Raw genomic sequence first — 21,232 nt, forward strand, 5'->3', positions numbered from 1 at the left:
TAAGTCAAATGAATGGGAGCGATCAGCTAAAAGGGAAAAAAAGTACGTGGTTAATCGAATCAATAAATCAATTTTTAGGTTAAAATCAAACTTTAAAGATTATTATTATTTTTTTTAAACAGATCTTTACAGTCAATAGACAATAGACAATAGACAATGTTCCCAATGTTGGGGGAGTCCAGAACAAGGGGCCACAGTTTAAGAATAAGGGGTAGGCTATTTAGAACGGAGATGAGGAAGAACTTTTTCAGTCAGAGAGTGGTGAAGGTGTGGAATTCTCTGCCTCAGAAGGCAGTGGAGGCCAGTTCGTTGGATGCTTTCAAGAGAGAGCTGGATAGAGCTCTTAAGGATAGCGGAGTGAGGGGGTATGGGGAGAAGGCAGGAACGGGGTACTGATTGAGAGTGATCAGCCATGATCGCATTGAATGGCGGTGCTGGCTCGAAGGGCTGAATGGCCTACTCCTGCACCTATTGTCTATTGTCTATTGTCTATCCCAGTATAAAACTGCACTGAAAGCCATGCTGGAACAGAGAGCTTTTTCACTGTACCTCGGTACACATAACAATAAACCAAATTGTAACTGAAGAGCTTGCTCCAGGGGCAGGAAAGGAAGGTGTGGAAGTGACTTGAGAAGAAGACAGTGAAGGGCAGTGATCGCATACTTCTGCTGCTCATATCCATAATGGTGGTGCAGGCCACATTTGGGAGTTACTGTTGGAGTAATCCAGGTTAGTGAATGCAGTGCAATTTGTAGATGGTACGCAATACAGACATGGTGGACGAAAGATGGAGAAATTGACTGTGTAGGTAGTAGATGGGGTACTCATCAAGTCGCCTGGATGTTGTCATGTTTCTTGGCAAGAGGGGAGTATGCCATAAACTTATTGTGGTTTGTAAATGGAAGAAAGGCATTATGGTGTTAGAAATTGAGTTATTCACTGATGAATACCTAGTCTGTAACTTGCTCTTAATGCTACAGTATTTATGTAGCTTGTCCAGTTGTTTTTCTGGTCATTACTGATATCAGGATGCTGATAGTGCAAGACAACATGATGGTAATGCCATTAAATATGAAGGGTCAGGGCCGGATTAAACTAGTGCAAGCCCCATAGCATATGTTATAAAGGGGCCTTAAATACGGGACAAGGTGATGTCACCGCCCGCGCCCCACGTGACCTCACCCAGCCAGCAGCCACGAACTCCCACTCCACTCATGACGGCCGCCCAGGCCGGGAGGCGGGTTGCAACCTCCGCTCTCCGAACACACTCTGACCCGCTCCCCGAACACACTTGGCCCCGCTCCCCGAACTCCGTTAACAAGCTCCGTTAGCCTACACTGTCCAGGCCTACAGCGGTCGGGGCCTACAGTGGCCCGTGGGCCTAATACGGGACTCTCAGAGAGTGTGTGATGGAGGGGTTTAGTTTAGAGATATAGCTTGAAAACAGGCCCTTCGGCCCACCATCCGTACCGACCAGCGATCCCCGCACACACTATGGACAATTTTACACATACACCAAGCCAATTAACCTACAAACCTGTACGTCTTTGGAGTGTGTGAGGAAACCGAAGATCTCGGAGAAAACCCAGGCGGTCACGGGGAGATCGTACAAACTCCGTAGACAGCACCCGTGGTTGGGATGGAACCGGGTCTCCGGTGCTGCAAGGCAGCAACTCTACAGCTGCGCCACTGTGGGGAGAATGACGGAGGATTGCGAGAAGAGGGCCAGAGGAGTGGGAGTCGAATGTGCCAGAGAAGTAGAGACAGGGAGGGACGGAGGAATGTGAAAAGGTAGGGCCGGAGGAGAGAATAGAGGCGGGGCTGGAGGTATAGGGGTGAGGGGGGCGGGGTAGGGGTAGGGAGTGTTAGAGCAATGGATGCTGAGAGGCATGCAAGGTGTAGGTAGAGGAGGTGGTAGAAGAGTGGAGGAGGAGACAGGGCCGGGGGATTGGTGAGAAAGAGGGCCTGAGCTTTTGGGATGGGTGAGTGGGAGTCGCAGGATTTTGGGAGTATGGGCCAGAAGAGGAGAGAGGGAGAGAGGGGAAGAGGGGGAGAGGAGGAGAGATGGACGAGTAGGGGCTAAGAAAAGGCCGAAAGTGTGAGTGGAAAGTGCCTCTAGAAATGCCGGAAGGGGGGGGGGGGCTTGGAGGGAGGTGTGGGGGAAAGGGGTTCGGAGGAAACAGAGAGAGCATAATGGAGATGCGCAGGGGGGAGAGAGGGATGGAGAAGAGGAGGGAGAGTGGGACAGAGGACTGGGAATAAAGGGAGGAAGGTAGATTGGCAGAAGAGAGGACTGGAACAGTAGCTATTTGTAGGAATGAAAATCTGGTATCCCAGTGGAATGGGGAGAAGGAGAGAGCCAGAGGAGTGGGGAGAGAGAAAAGATCGCAGGAGTGAAGAGAGAGAGAGAGAAGGTCCTAGCAAGAAGAGGGCGGGGCGGAGGGGTAGGGAAAGAACAGGCGGGAGGTATGCGGAAGAGTGAGAAGCGGAGGATTCTGGGGAGCAAGTGCCAGAGGAGTGGGGAGAAAGCGCTGGCGGAGTAGGGAGAAGGAGGGCCGGAGGAGTGGGATAGATGGGGAGGGGGGGGTGATGAGGTGGTGAAAGTGGCCCAGGGACTTGAGAGCAAAGAGCCGATGAACGAGGAGTGAGAGGGCCGGGATATGTGGGGAGACAAGGCCAATATTCAAGCAGAGAGGTCTGGAGGAGTGAGGTGTTTGTGTGAGGCCGGAGGTGTGTGGAGTAAGAGGACCGGGGACTGGGCGGTTGGGTGGTGACTCACCAGCTGCCCATTGGTCCACGCAGCCCCGCCAACACATTCAAACCGTGGCGGTTGGGGAGCGGCGCACGTAACACAGCGCCCCTCAGTGGCATGCCGATTTCAAGCATTTAGCTTGCAAGCATTTAGTGCAGGCCCTTCGAAAGTGCAGGGCCCATAGCAAATGCTACTTTTGCTACTATGTTAATCTGGCACTGTGAAGGGTCAATGATGAGATATTCAGGTTGCAGATATCCACTGTCTTGCATTTTCTGAGTTGTGAACGTGTCTGATAAGGTAGATAGACAGAGCCTTATTCCCAGGGTGGAAATGTCCAACACTACAGGGCATAGCTATAAGGTGAGAGAAGGAAAGTTTAATGGACTTGTGGAGCAAGTTATGTTTTACACAGAGAGCCTGGGACACATTGAAAGGCAGGTGGAGGCAGATACGATGGTGGCATTTAAGTGGCTTTTAGATAGTGCAGGGAATAGAAGGATATGGATAGTGTAAAAGCAGTTGAAATCAGTTCAATGAGGCAGGTGACACCAAGTTCAGCATTAACATTGTGGGCTGAAGGGTCTGTTCATGTGCGGCGCTGTACAGTTCATTCTTCTATGAATGGTGTCACTAATTTGCTCTTTACATGCATGGACTGTCATGTACAGGCACACATAAAGATCCACCCGAAAATGCATTACACAATGGTTTCTGTGAATTCCTTAGGCCATTTTGGCTTAGTGGCAATCCCAGGTAGTAACCCCATCAATATATTTTTAAGTTTGTACAAAGTCATCCATCGAACAACAATTTTCTCTGATCTCCGCAACTAAACATTCGTAAAGCATAAGTGCATGCTCTACAGTTCTTACAATCGTCACGAGAAGATTGAAAACTGCTGGCCCTTTTCACTGATGTGGTTTGAGTCAGACGACTAATGGGAGAAGGCCGTACGTCACTGTCCAAATCCAGCATAGGGCCGTGGAGAACAGTTGCACCTATACAAACAAACATGACAATCAATGATGCTGATATCTGCAGGTTTCAACTATAATTTGAGAAATATTTACTGTCAAGGTCTCACAACTATCAAGTATTAAACCTGCATGACATTTGCTCATGTCAAAACAGTGGTACACTGGAAAACCACAAGTTATTCTAATTTTGATCATTCAGAGATAGTAACAGATCATCACGTTTCTGAACAGTGTGAATGCCATCATTTACTCTTAATTTTGAAACATATAACTTTCACTTTACAGGGAAAATACGGAGCATAGGAATGTGCCAAATGAACAGTTGTAAGTTCAAGGTGAACAATAAAAATAACCCCTTTCTCCACAGATTTCAAAATAAACAGGCAAAGCTTTCTAATACAATCTCATAACCATATAACTAATTAATGATCTGAAGGTTGGGTTATAATATCCATGTCAACACACGTTCACCACAATGTTGTAAAACGTGATAAAATGCTTATTCATTTATTTTATTGTTGGCATTAAAATTAAAATGGCCATCCAATTTGTATGTATTTCTTGAAATAAAACAACAAATCAATTCTGAAAATCTGCTTTTGCATTAGTAATTCTGGGGAATGTAGTTGTCAACCACTGAGGTGGTCTTGAGAAGGAAATGACGGTAACATTTATAGTTTTGCAATCACAAAGCAAAGTGAACAAATTGCCAAAGTTTTCTTTATTAGATGAAGTTTTTGTAATCTGAAACATTCATAACAATCTATTTTGACACGCAAACACAGGTTAGATGATGCAAATGAGCAGAAACAACATGAGTTTAGGTAAGTAACTATTCTAAACAGGATATGTAGATGTCAGGTTAAGGCAGAACAATGGGCAGAACAGTGGCACATCGGTACAGTTGCTACCTAACCACACCAAGACCTGGGTTCCATCCTGACTACAGGTGTTATCTGTACGGAGTTTGTATGTTCGCTCTGTGACTGCGTGGGTTTTCTCCGGGTGCTCCAGTTTCCTCCCACACTTCAAATATATACAGGTTTGTAGATTAATGAAAATTGTAAATTATCGCTAGTGTGTAGGATAGTGTTAGCATAGGCAGTAATCGCTGGTTGGCGTGGACTCGGTGGGCCGAAGGACCTGTTTCCACATAATATCTCTAAAGTAAAGTCAAGTCAATACCAGGTTCAACATTAATGTTTCCTTGATGGTCTAAACAGGTTCAGGTTCACACGTCTCAGGGATGCAATAAAGAAAAAAAGAGAATAATGTTCTGCACATATTTTAACAGACTACTGTCCACACCCCTTGCAATCAATAAGCTCATTTAAATTATCGGATATATCAATCTGATATCTCTATTGAATGGCACAATATTTCCATTTTGTTATTATGTTCTCAACTCAGTAATATTTTACCCCATGCTATTATTTCTAAATATGAAAAGATAAAATAAATTTGTTGATTACATGCAAATAATATTTTAATAATTTCCTTTATCGTACGAGGCCAAAACAAATTGTACCATTGCTCAAAAAACGAGGGAGCAAGAGACCAACATAACAGAGGCTCGCAAGTAAGTTGCTCGCAATGAAGTTGCTCAGAGGGTGACTGTAAGATTTTAAGAACAGATCATGAATATCAACTTTGTATTTTCTTTGTTTGAGATAATCCTTAAGACTACAGACTGTGCCCAATATATCTCATGGGAAATATTTTTACGTTAACAGAATACTTTTCATTTTATACGTGATTATTTTTCATGGATCACAAGGAATGAACATCTAATAGAGAATAATTGCACACAACTATTGAGCAGAGAAGCAGACAAAAATCATGGCAAAATTATAATGTCCTGATTGTTATATTTAATATGCACTTTTGATGAACCAGAGTTATCTGTATTGTGTGGGTCTAAACTGTGTTTCTTATTTGAGACATGGATAATGCCTGTTTAAAAATGCTCTCCTATTTCACAGGATACCACTGCACTAACTGCACTATTTTCAGATGAATTGTTTAATATGGAATAGTTTTTGATTACATTATATAATATTACCAACGACTTGAACCAGCCATATGGAACCACAACAACCCATGTTACCCTAAGGATTAATAAACATCTGGAACAAATTACCAGAACATGACTTTAACCCAAGATTAACCACAAGGTAGCGCTGAAACACTGCAAATGTAATGCAATCCCAAAAGCAGAATTTATCCCAGCTGCTACAAACGCACTTGCATTGTGTTGACTTAACATTGCCTGTATTGCTTTCAGTGCCACTCTCAATTTCCTCATGATGTGCACCAGCATCAGAAAAACAACATGCTTGCACCATTGGTGCTCGAACAAGAGTTCCAAATTTCTATCGACCCACAAACACCCCAAGCACCCCAAACACCTTTGAAAATTGTTTCCTGTGTACTGTGTCCAGCCCACCCATGGAATTACATTGGCCAAACAACCAATTCTTCAAGGCTGTCTCAAAGCAAAACGCTAATATAAGAGGCTAATATGATACTTTGGTTATCTATTCAGTGTGAACACCATTGTAACGGGCTGAAGGGATGTGGTTCAGACATCAATGGTTCTCAAATACTGAAAGCTTCTTTGAAATGTACAGTAAGTACACGTGTAGAAAACCAGTTGCTAGGATGACAAATTATAAAGGCATCTTCGAAAGTGAAACTGTTGCTCTTATCTACATTAACAATTGAGGCTCACTTATTGCAATATGAACTGTGTATTTAGTATGAAATACTGAAATGGTGCTCTCAATCACTGCTTCTGTGTGCCATTTGGTCCAACACACAGTTGCTGCTTCTCTAACTCCTCATGGAAAATGCCTTTTGGCAAAAATATTGTCATGGTAAACATAATCTTATACAGAAAGGTCTGCATCCTTTTGCTTTTTTGCTTTGCTAATTACAGAACATATGTTTTCATGGGGAAAGAATACTAAATTTCTTATTCTTGAGATTAGAAGTTTATTTATTTGTTTAGCAGTCTATCTAACAATTACCTTGTGGATTAGGAATCTGCAAAATTTGAATTGTCACACCCATAAACACTACTGAGCTAAATTAAATTGCATATTTAGTACAAAGTGTGGGGTCCCTGTTGTGTATCTGAGCTGTGCCATAGTTGTGTTGACATGATAAACACAAGGTGGAAACAGGAAAAAATGAATTTGCAATCCAATTAAATGCCGTTGATGAACTGACATGGTAGAAATATAAACCATTAGATCAGCGTCAATCTGATTTTCATACAAGGTAACATCCATTGCATAATTTGAGGTAAATGATATTAAAAAATGTTATTCCTCATGGACCATTAGCACACAGATCCCTCAAGGCTGCGTGCTCAGTCCAGTTCTCTACTCCCTCCCTCTACACCCATGACCATGTAGCCAGACACAGTTCCAACGCTATTTTTAAATTCCCTGGCGATACCATCATCATTGTAGGAATACCAGGTCATGAGCCAGAGTACAGGCAGGAGATCAATAATCTGGTTGAATGCTGTTAGGACAACAATCTTGTTCTCAGTGTTAGCAAGACCAAGGAGTAGATTGGTGACCTGGATATTTCCCACCTCTCTTGGTCAAGAGTTTGAGCATAGATCGTGTACCAGTTTGGATCTGCCACAAGTAGCCCTTCATGGTGTAGGGTGGCTGCAAAGAACCTAGGCAAGTATTTGTAGAAAGGAGATGCTGGTTAATACCGAAGTTAGAGCCAAAGTGCTGGAGTAACTCAGCGGGTCAGGCAGCATCTCTGGAGAAAAAGGATGGGTGACTGGGAGTCTGAAGAAGGGATTCGACCCGAAACATCACCCATCCTGAGTTACTCCAGCACTTTGTGTCTGTCTAGGCAAGTATTTGTTCATTTAGATCTTTCCAATTACTTGAATGTTCTCAAATGCCTGATAGAAATTTTAATAGTTTTAGGTATATTAACTTTTTTAAAGAGAAAAAAACCCCACTTTATTAGTTGCTTAGCGATGTCTCTGTTTTTATTTACAAGCAACACAGATATGACATCAAATGACAACACTGACGCAATCTGGAGGAGTGAACTTTTTCCTTAATACCTCAGATGAACAGATGGATAATGCAAAGTGCAATGCAATAATGGCGTTTTACCATTATTTCTTTCAGATTTAGAATTTCAAATATTTTATTTGCCACATTTATAAAATACTTCAGAATTTGCAATGACACCCAGTTGCTCAATGACATTAGAATCTTAAAAGTTTCAAATCAAATAACTTCTGTTAGGAATATCATGGTGTAGCAGAATGCAAATACGAGTCATTTACTAAGTAAAACTCTCCAGCTTAGTCATCCTAACAAGATCTGGCCATTCTTTCAAGGATTTGCTGTCAGGCATTCTGGAGTTTCAGTATTACATAAAAATAAATGGCTAACATGTGGAAGAAATGAGACAGCTGAGAGCTTTGTCACAATTTTTAAAAACCTTTGTTACAACAATAACATATCCCATCGTGTAATAATTGTAAGACCATTCTCACTATCTTATTATCTGATGTCTCGCCCAGATTGTAAATCTGTCACTACTTACACAACTAATATGCTACATGATAGCGGGTATATACAATTCATTTGCACACTTATGCTACATCTCAATGTTAAGGAACATTTAGACAGGTACATGACTAGGATTAGAAGGATAGGGGCCAAATGCAGGCAGGTGGGACTAGTGTAGATGGGACATGTTGTTCGGTGTGGGCATAATGGGCAGAAAGGCCTGTTTCTACGCTGTGTGACTCTTAATGCACAAGATAGCCCAGCTGTTGGCGGTTGTGCAGTAGAAAACAGAAACAGAAATAATCTTACATCACCCTGATTCTCCTATCGTTCTCCATCCTCTCACTAATTCATATCCTCATTTAATTGCAGAGCCTTAGGGGCCTGTCCCACTTAGGTGATTTTTTAGGTGACTACAGGCGACTAGGGTGTTGCCTGTATGGTCGTGAGTAGTCTCCAAAGAGTCGTAGCGTTTTTCTGGTCGCCGCTGGATTTTGAAATGTTTAAAAAATTTCGGCGACTGTTGGTTTGACGCCAATGATCATAGCTTGACATCTCCTCACATTGGTGCTGTCATAGGTTGTTGCCAGGTGACGTAGGTTGTCACCGGTGCTGACTTCGTTGAATTCCATTGGCGACTACACACGTCAACCAGCGACAGGTACCGGCGTCAAACCCGGAGGCCAAAATGACGTGAATTGTCTTCAGTTGTTGCCGACACGGTCGTAGCTTGTCGCAGGTAGACGTAGGTTGACTTCGGCTGTCGTAGGTTGCCACCTGTGTGGTCGAAGGTTGTCGTATGTGCGGTCGTAAGTGCGGTCGTAAGTGCGGTCGTAGGTGGATGTCCTAAGTCGCGACGATTGGGCCGCCGGTTGTCGGTAGCTTGACGTCGACTAGGTGGTAGGTGGTTGTAGCTTGTCGTAGACATTGTCGTAGGGGGCGTCCAGTCGCCAGTTTTTCGGCGAACTCCTACGACTATTGCAGTCACTGGCAGTCGCCTAAAAAAACGCCTAAGTGGGACAGGCCCGCTACCCACCACACCCACCAGCCCAAGACTCACCTATACCCAATTTTGCAATGTTATGTGCACAAAGGATATAATTCTGAGCAAGCAAAATTTCTATTAGCAAACAAAGCCATGCACATCATGAACTGCTAAATTTTGTGGTGGGTCTTCAAATAAGTAATATGATGGTGGCTGAGAACAACTAATTACATAGAAAACAGGTGCAGGAGGAGGCCATTCGCCCCCTTCGAGCCAGCACTGCCATTCATTGTGATCATGGCTGATCGTCCCCAATTAATAACCTGTGCCTGCCTTCTCCCCATATCCCTTGATTCCACTAGCCCCGAAAGCTCTATATAACTCTCTCTTAAATCAATCCAGTGATTCGGCTTCCATTGCCCTCTGTGGCAGAGAATTCCACAAATTCACAACTCTCTGGGTGATTTTTTTTTTTCTCACCTCAGTTTTAAATGGCCTCCCATTTATTCTAAGACTGTGGCCCCTGGTTCTGGACTCGCCCAACATTGGGAACATTTTTCCTGCATCCAGCTTGTCCAGTCCTTTTATAATTTTATATGTTTCTATAAGATCCCCTCTCCTCCTTCTAAACTCCAGTGAATACAAGCCTAGTCTTTTCAATCTTTCCTCATATGTCAGTCCCGCCATCCCAGCTGCACTGCCTCAATTACAAGGATGTCCTTCCTCAAATTAGGAGACCAAAACTGTACACAATACCCCAGATGTGGTCTTACCAGGGCCCTATACAACTGCAGAAGAACCTCTTTACTCCTATACTGAAATCCTCTTGTTATGAAGGCCAACATTCCATTAGCTTTCTTCACTGCCTGCTGTACCTGCACGCCAACTTTCAGTGACTGGTGGACAAGGACACCCAGGTCTCGCTGCACCTCCCCCTTACCTAACCTAACACCATTGAGATAATAATCTGCCTCCTTGTTTTTGCCGCCAAATTGGATAACCTCACATTTATCTATATTATACTGCATCTGCCACGCATCTGCCCACTCACTCAACCTGTCCAGGTCACCCTGCAACCTCCTAACATCCTCTTCACAGTTTACACTGCCACCCAGCTTTGTGTCATCCGCAAACTTGCTAGTGTTGCTTCTAATTCCCTCTTCCAAATCATTAATATATATGGTAAACAGTTGCGGCCCAACACCGAGCCTTGCGGCACTCCACTCGCCACTGCCTGCCATTCTGAAAAGGACCCGTTTACTCCTACTTTTTGGAATGATAACCTGGGCTCCTGATAGCAGAATATTGATGTTGTGAATTGTTGTAGTCCAAAGTTTGAAACTGATAAATAATTTGAGACTTAATTGGAAGATATAATGTAAATGCAACAGGCTAGTATTTTATATAAATGGAGTACGTCAAAGTAAAATACATGGTATACATGAATACATGGCCAAACAACCAATGTACACATAGAATGGAATAGTTATAAGGGAAGCTTGCTGTTTAGTGACTCGGGTATATCATATAAACAAAATATGACAAAATAGATACCTATTGATACCTATTACTGGATGATTTGCACCTGTAAGGACTGAAACTCACCATCAACCTTTCTACTAATGTTAAAAAAAATCTCTGCATTGTCAACATCAATATGAAGTAGACTTGTGAGCAAGTTATGTCTCCTATTTCATTGCAGAAGAGCATGGGATGGCAGAGGACATGGGACATAGCTAATGGGATGATATATCAAGTTAAAATGACATTTGCGTAATCTTTCAATCCAGAAATGGGACATAAATTCATATAGGTTGTAAATGCAGAATCAGGCCATTCAATCATGGCTGATCTGTCTTTCCCTCTCAACCCCATTCTCCTGTTTTCTCCCCGTAATCTCTGACACCTGTACTAACCAACTATCTATCAATATCCAGCTTAAAAGAATCCAAGTTCACAAGTTCAAGTTATAGGAGTACAATTAGACCATTTGGCCCATCGAGTCCACTCTGCCATTCAATCATGGCTGATCTCTGCCTCCTAACCCCATTTCCTGCTTTCTCCCCATAACCCTCGACACCCGTTCTAATCAAGAATCTGTCTATCTCTGCCTTAAAAATATCCACTGACTTGACTTCCACAGCCCTCTGTGGCAATGTTCCACAGGTTAACTATCCTCTGACGAAAGAAGTTCCTTCTCATGTCCTTTCTAAAATAGCGCCCTTTAATTCTGAGGCTATGACCTCTGGTCCCAGACTCTCCCAACAGTAGAAACATCTTTCCACATCCACTATCTATACCTTTCATTATTCTGCAAGTTTCAATGAGGTCCCCCCTCACCCTAAACTCTAGCGAGTAGAGGTCCAGTGCTGAAGAAGGGTCTCGACCCAAAACATCACCCATTCCTTCTCTCCAGATATGCTGCCTGTCCCACTGAGTTACTCCAGCATTTTTGTGTCTATATTCGACCTTACTCTATCCATTGACTTGGCCTCCACAGCCTTCTGTGGCAATGAATTCCACAGACCCACCACTCTCTGACGAAATAAATTCCTTCTCATCTTTTAATTTTTAACCTCATTGGAGTCTCATTCCTAAAGACAGTAAAAATGTTTTTACTAACAATTTTTATTTTTATTATTAATTTTCCCTCTTCTATCCAAATCTCTTGCTGAAACACAAGGTCCCAGGTACTTTGAGAATCTTGTATTCCAGCATTTCTGTGTCCTACAATGTTAGCAATGTCTAAATTATCGAACCATATCTCCAACAAATTTTAAATTATTATCCCAAAGTTAGGGGATATAAATGCAGCCTTTATTTACAATTTCACGAGAGGCCAAGCCTGGGTTACAAACACACAACTTATGAACACTGATTTATGGACATTAGCACATGCAAATTGAGCTCTTATATTACTAAATTAAAAAGTCAGATGTATGTACATATGGCAGAACTAGTTTCCCACCTCTCTCCAACTTTGAATAATTGTTCCTTCTTTTCAGTCTCATTGGTTAGGGGGACAGACAGTAGATTCTGTGGCCACAAACTGGACTCCAGGACAGTGTGTTGCCTCCTTGTTGCCAGGGCCCCAGGCTGTGGGAGGAGCCAGCGCTGCCGTCGCAGCTGCGGCTTGCCTGCAGTCCGTCTGTCTTTTGTGTTTTTTGTTGTTTTTGTATGAATTGTAGTTTTAATATGGTGTAGTGTTTGTATGTTATGTTTGGGGGGGGGGGGGGGTGGGAGGGAACGGGAACTGTAAAATTCTTTCTCCCGAACGGAGACGCAACCTTTGTTTCTGTGTCGTGTCTCCGTTCCCGCTGCGGCCTACCATCAGCCATTCACCTGGGACCACCTGGGGCTCTGGTTCGCAGAGCCCGCGGCCCGGACTCACCACCTGCGGCGCTGGCTGCCTGCGGATGCTACGGGAGCGGCTGCGATTCGTCTCCGGAGGCTCCGGCGCGGGCCGCGTGGACGTCGGAAGCCCGCAGGCCCCTGGATGGGGGCCGACATCGGGAGCTCCGGCAGCGGCAGAGGCAGCGTGTTCGCCCGCCCCGAATCGCGGGGCTTGGGTCGGCCCGCCGCGGACCTTTCACCGTCCGGCGCGGCCTGAAATAGGCCGTTGACCTTTCACCGCCCAGCGGCGGCTTCAATATCGGGAGCCCCGACCGCCCCGACGTGGCAATGACAACAGCCTAACCGCAGGAGAAGACGGCAGGGAAGAGAAAAATACATTTTTGGCCTTCCATCACAGTGAGGAGGGACTGGAGGAGACTCACTGTGATGGATGTTTCTTTTTGTTTGGTGTTAGTTGTGATTGTATGTGTTATTGCATTTTTATTGATTATTCTTATTGGTCTTATTGTTTAACTGCGGGTAATGTTTCATTTCACTACACATTTATGTGTATGTGACAAATAAATGGCTATTGACTATTGACTATTGTCTTGGCATAAATGGCATTGGTAGGAAAAGCAGAGTGAAGATAGAGAAGGCAAAGGGTGCTGGCCAATTGCAATTTGTCACGTGTATCAACGATTTAGATGAAATTATGCATGGCATGATCAGTGAGTTTGCAGATAGCACCAAAAGAGATGATATCGTAGAAAGTGATTTCAAGTATTACAGTGGGACCTGCTGAGCAGGCGTGTTGAGGAATGGCAAATGCAGTAAATTCAGATAATTGTGCGTGTTGCTGCACTTTGAGAAGTCAAACCTTCACATGGAACAGGTGGGCCCTGTGAAGTGTTGTAGAATACAGGGACCTCAGAATACAAGTAACAATTATCCAAGTACACAATTCCCTAAAAGTGGCATCGCAGGTAGATAGGATGGTGAAGTTGGCTTTTGGGACGCTGGCCTTCATCGGTCGGGGAATTGAGTAGAGAAGTGGAGATGTTATGTTTCACACAAAGGATGGTGAGTGTATGGAACAAGCTGGCTGAGGAGGTAGTTGAGGCAGGGACTATCAAAACATTTAAGAAACAGTTAGACAGGTACATGGATAGGACAGATTTGGAGGGATATGGATCAAGCACAGGCAGGTGGGACAAGTGTAGCTGTGACATGTTGGGCAGTGTGGGCAAGTTGGGCCGAAGGGCCTGTTTCCACACTGTATGACTATGACTCTATGAGTTACACAAGGTTGCACTCAGAGCACTGCATTCAATTTTGTCACCCTGCTATAGGAAAGATGCTAGTAAGGAGCAAAGAAGATTTATGAGGATGAACTACGGTGGAGGTTGGGCAAGCTAAGAGCTTATTCCTGGCAACTGAGGAGATCTTATAGAAATATAGAAAATCATAAGGGTAATAGACAGGGTGAATGCACAGTTATTTTCCCAGATTTGTAGAATCAAACACTAAATGCATAGGTTTAAGATGAGAGGAAGATTTGATAGTAGCCCAAGGAGAATATTTTTCACATAGTTGTGTGTATATGGAATGAGCCAACAGATGAGGTAGGCACAGTAACATTATTTAAAAGACATTAGTTCAGTTGCATCGATAGGAAAGGTTTAGAGGGATACAAGACCAAGTGTACCCGTTGGGCCAAAACCTCTCCCCCCCTCCCCCTCCACCTCCCCTCCCCCCCACTCCATTCCCCTCAACCCCCCCCCCCCCCTCCTTATCCTCCCTCCTCCCTCCCTCGGAGATAGATTTAAACTTTATAATGTGAATAACTTAAAAAATATAACACCAATTTCAATGAAACCTTCCATTAGCACCAAAGGGACGACGGTGAGTAAAATGGGCCTAAAATTGTCGCTCTACCGTGTACCGTTTTGGCTGTAGTTCAGGAACAAACAAACAAGAGTTTTAGTATATAGATGAGCAAGCAAAACTACTTGGATGGGGCATCTTGGTCAGCATGGGTGAATTGGGTCATAGGGTCTATTTCTCTGTTGTATGACTCTATGACATATGTGATTCCGATATCATTCACCACTACACTGTGGAGATAGGGTTAAGGAAAGAGCGTTCACGTCGCGGCCATGTTTCCACCAATCTTTTCACCACTACACATAAGAAGCAGAAGAAGTGCAAGACGCCATTGTATGCAGATGCCGAGAAGTGTGCTCAGCTCTGGCTGAACAATTTCTAATCTTGTGATATGGACTCGATAAGAAGACTGTGTGTGCCATAATCGAGCGATTTGTTTGTACTTTTTGACATGCAGACTTATGGACATCTGTAAAAACAAAACTTGTTCTTAACCTGGGGTTGGCTTGTTCTCAAAGGCATAATAATACATGAATAATAGCCGGAATAGCCTCTTTTTTCATTACTAATAATACTTTTTAAACCATCATAATTAGAGGACAGTTTCAAAACTGGCGGACTTTGATCTTTCATAAATTCAATTTCGCTCAGCAAAATGTACAAAATTAAGGCAATTTTCTGCGCGAGGACAAAATTAAATCTACTGTAAAAATGGTTTCTATTGCAGAAATTTGCACAAACTTTCAACATGAATTATAGAGCAACTAGTGCAAACAATTTTCAATTAGCCATCCCACGTAAGAGAAATGTAGCCTTCCCAGTTTAAAGAAAAATAAAACAGAAAGTACTCAAAAATAAGGCATAGAACTTGCACTTTACGTGGACGTGCGGTAGCTATATGTTTATACATGGAAGACACATTCTGCATACGATATCCAATTCGTTATAGATATATATATATATATACACCCCTATAATATACAAATATATATATATATATATATATATATATATATATATATATAAACCAAGTTAAGAAAATAAAGACTTTGATGCTCTGGTTTAGAAGAATATCTTGTCATTGGTGTGAGATGAAGATAAAGAAATGCACAAAATAGGAAAGGTAAATCCATTTTCCACTGCTATCAATCACAGAAGTCAGATTTAAGACATCACATCAATACTCTCAGGATATTCATCCAAAGTTTTCATTTTAGGAATAACTCAAAACCAAAATACTAAGTATAATGGGTTATTTTTCAATCATTTTAAATGCCAATAAACAAACCCATTCAGCTTATAAAGGGAATTGCGTTTAGCAGTGGTGATTTAACCTGAGATGTTATGGCATTGCGCAAGATCTATTATGATATAAAATGAGATAATTATATAGAATTACACCAAAATTATTTAGAAAATACTTGGACGTTTTGAACATTGTGGGATGATAAGTGATCCAATATTGGGCTAATCTTGTCCAGGTTATGAGCTTTAAGCATGGGAGCACCAAAGAGATAGTGTTAATGCAATAGCAGCTTGTATTCCAAGGCATATCTTATCATTGCTGATTAAAATGAATTACTGGTAATTATATATGTCGATGGTGAAAAATGGAACACCATTTTTCATTCTGTTCTCAAAAAAATGCCTGCTTGAAAATAAGCAAATGTTCCAATTCATTTAAATGAAATAAATCATTTTTTGTCAAGGTTATCTACAAGCAGAAAAATTAGACAAAAAACTACGACCAATTTAAAAAGAATTCAACCTTATCACGCCAGGCTGCCACTGACTAATGAGAATACAAAGAATGGTCTCTTTGAAAGAATTTTTCATTTAATAGCCACAAAAAAGTATTGATGCATCAATCAACTGAGAAAGTTAGCTACTGCAATGAACAAAAATCAGAACTATTTTGGATAGGAACATAGAAAAGTATAGCAAAAGACCAGGCCCTTCATTCCACAATGTCTACAACAAACACAATGCCAAGACAAACTACTCTCATCTGCCTACACATCATCCATACCCCTCCATTCCCTGCTATCCCATGGATATCCATGTCCCTATCTAAAATCCTCGTAAATGTCACTTTCGCATGTACTCTCGCCAACACCCATGCATGGCAATATGCTTCAGGCATCGATCCCTTTCAGTGTAAAAAAACTGGTCCCAAACATCTCCTTTAAACTTTCCCCCTTCCACCTTAGAGCTAAGCCCCCCAGTCTTTGACATTTCCACCCTGGGATAAAACCTCTGACCGTCTACCCTAACTACACCTCCAATAGATAGACACAAAACACTGGAGTAACTCAGACGGTCAGGCAGCATCTCTAGATAAAACGGATAGGTGACGTTTCGGATCGGGACCCTTCTTCCCCTCTCATAATTTTATATACTTCTATCAGATCTCCCCTTACCCTCCGGCAATCCAGAGAAAACTATCCAAGTCTGTCCAACCTCTCCTTTAAAGCTCATAATCTCTAATCCAGGCAGCAGTCTGGTAAGCTTCTTCTGTATCCTCTCCAAAGCCTCCACATCCTTCCTGTCATGAGGCAACCAGAATACCATGCTATAGTCCAAATGTGGCCTAACCAAAGTCTTATAAAACTGCATCATGATTTTCTGACTCGCACTCAAAGCCTTGAACAATGAAGGATCATGCCATGAGCCTTCTTTACCACTCTCTCTACTCATGTTGCCACTTTCAAAGATATTTGGAATTGGACCCCAAAATGAGTGAGTAAGAATTTCATTGTTCCTTTGCCAACATATATGATAACTAGACAATCTTGATGTAGTCACAAATTACAGTAGAATTTATTTTCTGTTTATAAGCTCTAATGCTCTATTTTTCCAATGATGCATAACCCCAAGGGGTTCTACAGATATGTCAATAGCAAAAGGATAGCGAGGGAAAAAATTGGTCCATTAGAGAGTCAGAGTGGACAGCTATGTGCTGAGCCGGAAGAAATGGGGGAGATATTAAACAATTTCTTTTCTTCGGTATTCACCGAGGAGAAGGATATTGAATTATGTGAGGTAAGCGAAACAAGTAGAGTAGTGATGGAAATTATGAGGATTAAAGAAAAGGAGGTACGGACACTTTTGAAAAATATAAAAGTGGATAAGTCTCCAGGTCCTGATAGGATATTCCCTAGGACATTGAGGGAAGTTAGTGCAGAAATAGCAGGGGCTATGACGGAAATATTTCAAACGTCATTAGAAACGGAGATGGTGCCGGAAGATTGGCGCATTGCGCATGTTGTGCCTTTGTTTAAAAAAGGTTCTAAAAGTAAACCTAGCAATTATAGGCCTGTTAGTTTGACGTCTGTGGTGGGAAAATTAATGGAAAAGATACTTAGGGACAATATATATAATTATTTGGATAAACAAGGCCTGATTAGAAACAGTCAACATGGATTTGTGCCTGGAAGGTCATGTTTGACTAATCTTCTTGAATTTTTTGAAGAGGTTACCAGGGAAATTGATAAGGGCAAGGCTGTGGATGTTGTCTATATGGACTTCAGTAAGGCATTTGACAAGGTTCCACATGGAAGGTTGATTAAGAAGGTTAAATCGTTGGGTATTAATAGTGAGGTTGCAAGATGGATTCAACAATGGCTGAATGGGAGATACCAGAGGGTAATGGTTGACAATTGTATGTCAGGTTGGAGGCCAGTGTCTAGTGGAGTACCCCAAGGATCTGTGTTGGGTCCACTGTTGTTTGTCATTTACATTAATGATCTGGATGATGGTGTGGCAAATTGGATTAGTAAATATGCAGATGATACTAAGATAGGTGGTGTAGTTAATAATGAAGTAGAGTTTCAAAGTCTACAGAGAGACTTGGGCCTTTTGGAAGGGTGGGCTGAAAGATGGCAGATGGAGTTTAATGCTGATAAGTGTGAGGTGCTGCATTTTGGTAGGACAAATCAAAATAGGACGTACAGGGTAAATGGTAGGGAATTGAGGAATGCAGTGGAACAGAGGGATCTGGGAATAACTGTGCATTGTTCCCTGAAGGTGGAATCTCATGTGGATAGGGTGGTGAAGAAGGCGTTTGGTATGCTTGCCTTTATAAATCAGAGCATCGAATATAGAAGTTGGGATGTAATGTTAAAATTGTACAGGGCATTGGTGAGGCCGAATCTGGAGTATGGTGTGCAGTTCTGGTCGCCAAATTATAGGAAGGATGTCGACAAAATGGAGAGGGTACAGAGGAGATTTACTAGAATGTTGCCTGGGTTTCAGCACTTAAGCTACAGAGAGAGGTTGAACAGGTTGGGTCTTTATTCTTTGGAGCGTAGAAGGTTGAGGGGGGACTTGATAGAGGTTTTTAAAATTTTAAGAGGGACGGACAGAGTTGACGTGGGTAGGCTTTTCCCTTTGAGAGTGGGGAAGTTTCCAACAAGGGGACATAGCTTCAGAATTGAGGGACAAAAGTTTAGGGGTAACATGAGGGGTAACTTCTTTACTCAGAGGGTGGTGGCTGTATGGAATGGGCTTCCGGTGGAAGTGGTGGAGGCAGGCTCGATTTTATTATTTAAGAGTAAATTAGATAGGTATATGGATAAGAGGGGATTAGAGGGTTATGGTCTGAGAGCAGGTAGATGAGACTAGGTCAGAGAGAGTGGTCGGCGTGAACTGGTAGGGCCGAACGGGCCTGTTTCCGTGCTGTAGTTGTTATATGGTTATTATATGGTTATAACAGAACAGACGTGCTTGTAATTGCAGCAAACATAGAAACATGGAAAATAGGTGCAGGAGTAGGCCATTCGGCCTTTCGAGCCAGCACTGCCATTCAATATGATCATGGCTAATCATCCAAAATCCCCGTTCCTGCTTTTTCCCCCATATCCCTTGATTCCTTTAGCTCTAAGAGCTAAATCTAACTCTCTTGAAAACATCCAGTGAATTGGCCAGCACTGCCTTCTGTGGCAGAGAATTCCACAGATTTACAACTCTCTGGGTGAAAATGTTTTTTTCCTCATCTCAGTCCCAAATGGCCTACCCCTTATTTTTAAACTGTGACCATTGGTTCTGGACTCCCCCAACATCAGGAACATTTTTCCTGCATCTAGCCTGTCCAATCCCTTAAGAATTTTATATGTTTCCATAAGATCCCCTCTTATCCTTCTAAATTCCAGTGAATACAAGCCCAGTCGACCCATTCTTTCATCATATGTCAGTCCCGCCATTCCGGGAACTAACCTGGTGAACCTACGCTGCACTCCCTCAATAGCAAGAATGTTCTTCCTCAAATTAGGAGTCCAAAACTGCACATATTACTCCAGGTGTGGTCTCACCAGGGCCCTGCACAAATGTAGTAGGACCTCCTTGCTCCTGTACTCAAATCCTCTCGCTATGAAGGCCAACATGCTATCTGCTTTCTTCACTGCCTGCTGTGCCTGCATGCTTACTTTCAGTGACTGATGTACAAGGACACCCAGGTCTCGTTGCATCCCCCCTTTTCCTAATCTGACACCATTCAGATAATAATCTGCCTTCTTTTTCTTGCCACCAAAGTGGGTAACCTCACATTTATCCACATTATACTGCATCTGCCCACTTATCCAATCTATCCAAGTCATGCTGCAGCCTCATAGCATCCACCTCGCAGCTCACACTGCCATCCAGTTTTGTGTCATCCAACAAACATTTGTACTGAAATTGGTTAAGTCACAAATACTCACACAATGAGCAAAGAACATGGCTTAGGTGAACTGATACTATACCCTTTTCTGATTTTGTCCTGCTCTTTCAGTTTTTTTTAATGGAACAGTATGTGATGTCGTCTCCACGGCCTTTAACGCATTCCACTAGGAAGACTCAATATAACAAAATGCGACAGGATGCAAGAGAAAATGATGAGCTGGATCCAAACTTTTAAGGAGCAAATGTGTGAAATGCAGAAAGTTATGGTCTGATCGCTCTGTTCATCCATACTACAAGCAAACAAAACCACCCACAATAGACCCATCCTATTTCCAATGATTCAATCTCTTTGGAGAGTTCTCGAAAAAAAGATGAAGGTCACTTCACCAAACACTCCCTAAATCACACTGTAATCAAATGAATTCCAGTAAGTAATAAGTATTCCAGAGTACCTTTACACAATTTTATTAAACAAATGGTATGATTCTGTTCCTGCATCATATATTTTGGTATATCTTTTGCGTGAAACAATATCAGTCTCCTCAGGAAATTGTCCAGCTCCCTTTTTTAAGTTTAAAGGAGCTTTATCGACTGCAAGTCATACATTCACTGGAAAGGTTAATAATACTCTTAAATAAAACTCCCACCATCCTAGCAAGACCCATGTTTATGCAGCTTTTCAAGTGTCCTTTTCGCCCCAAAGTTTACTCAATCTATCTAGATGCAGAAAATGTCGTTTTTCCCCTATTTTAAGTACTTTTATTGTTGTTTTGAAATCTACGCTTTTGAAGATTAAGTAAAATATCGTCATCCTTTAGACTGGATATTGATCTAACAGTCCCGTTAACTTAGGAGCATGGATTCAACTTATTATGTGCCTTACTCTGTTTGTTTGTTTGTTTGAAAGGTGGGCCAAAATATAGGCCAAGAGAATTTCCCTCTGATAAGTGTGAGTTGTTGCACTTTGGTATATCAAAGCAGGGCAAGACTTGCACAGTAAATGGTAGAGCCCTGGAGAATGTTGCAGAACAAAGAGATTTGGGAGTAGAGGTGTACAGTTCCCTAAAAATGGCAAGGGACT

The 21,232-nt window shown here is 42.4% G+C and overlaps 1 protein-coding gene across 3 annotated transcripts in view; it reads right to left on the reverse strand.

Moving 5' to 3' along the window:
- The window catches only part of exoc2 (exocyst complex component 2), a 224,901-nt gene that overhangs the window by 74,938 nt on the left and 128,731 nt on the right, over positions 1-21,232 (reverse strand). For 2 of the 3 annotated variants that reach the window (XM_078427419.1, XM_078427412.1), the window contains exon 12: positions 3,628-3,753. The exons of the other annotated variant lie outside the window; for it this stretch is intronic. In XM_078427419.1, the coding sequence (XP_078283545.1) occupies positions 3,628-3,753 (126 nt within the window). The remainder of the gene's footprint in view (positions 1-3,627; positions 3,754-21,232) is intronic. 3 annotated transcript variants of the gene reach the window in all.

The sequence above is a fragment of the Rhinoraja longicauda genome, chromosome 2, assembly GCF_053455715.1.
Source record: "Rhinoraja longicauda isolate Sanriku21f chromosome 2, sRhiLon1.1, whole genome shotgun sequence".
NCBI lineage: Eukaryota > Metazoa > Chordata > Chondrichthyes > Rajiformes > Arhynchobatidae > Rhinoraja > Rhinoraja longicauda.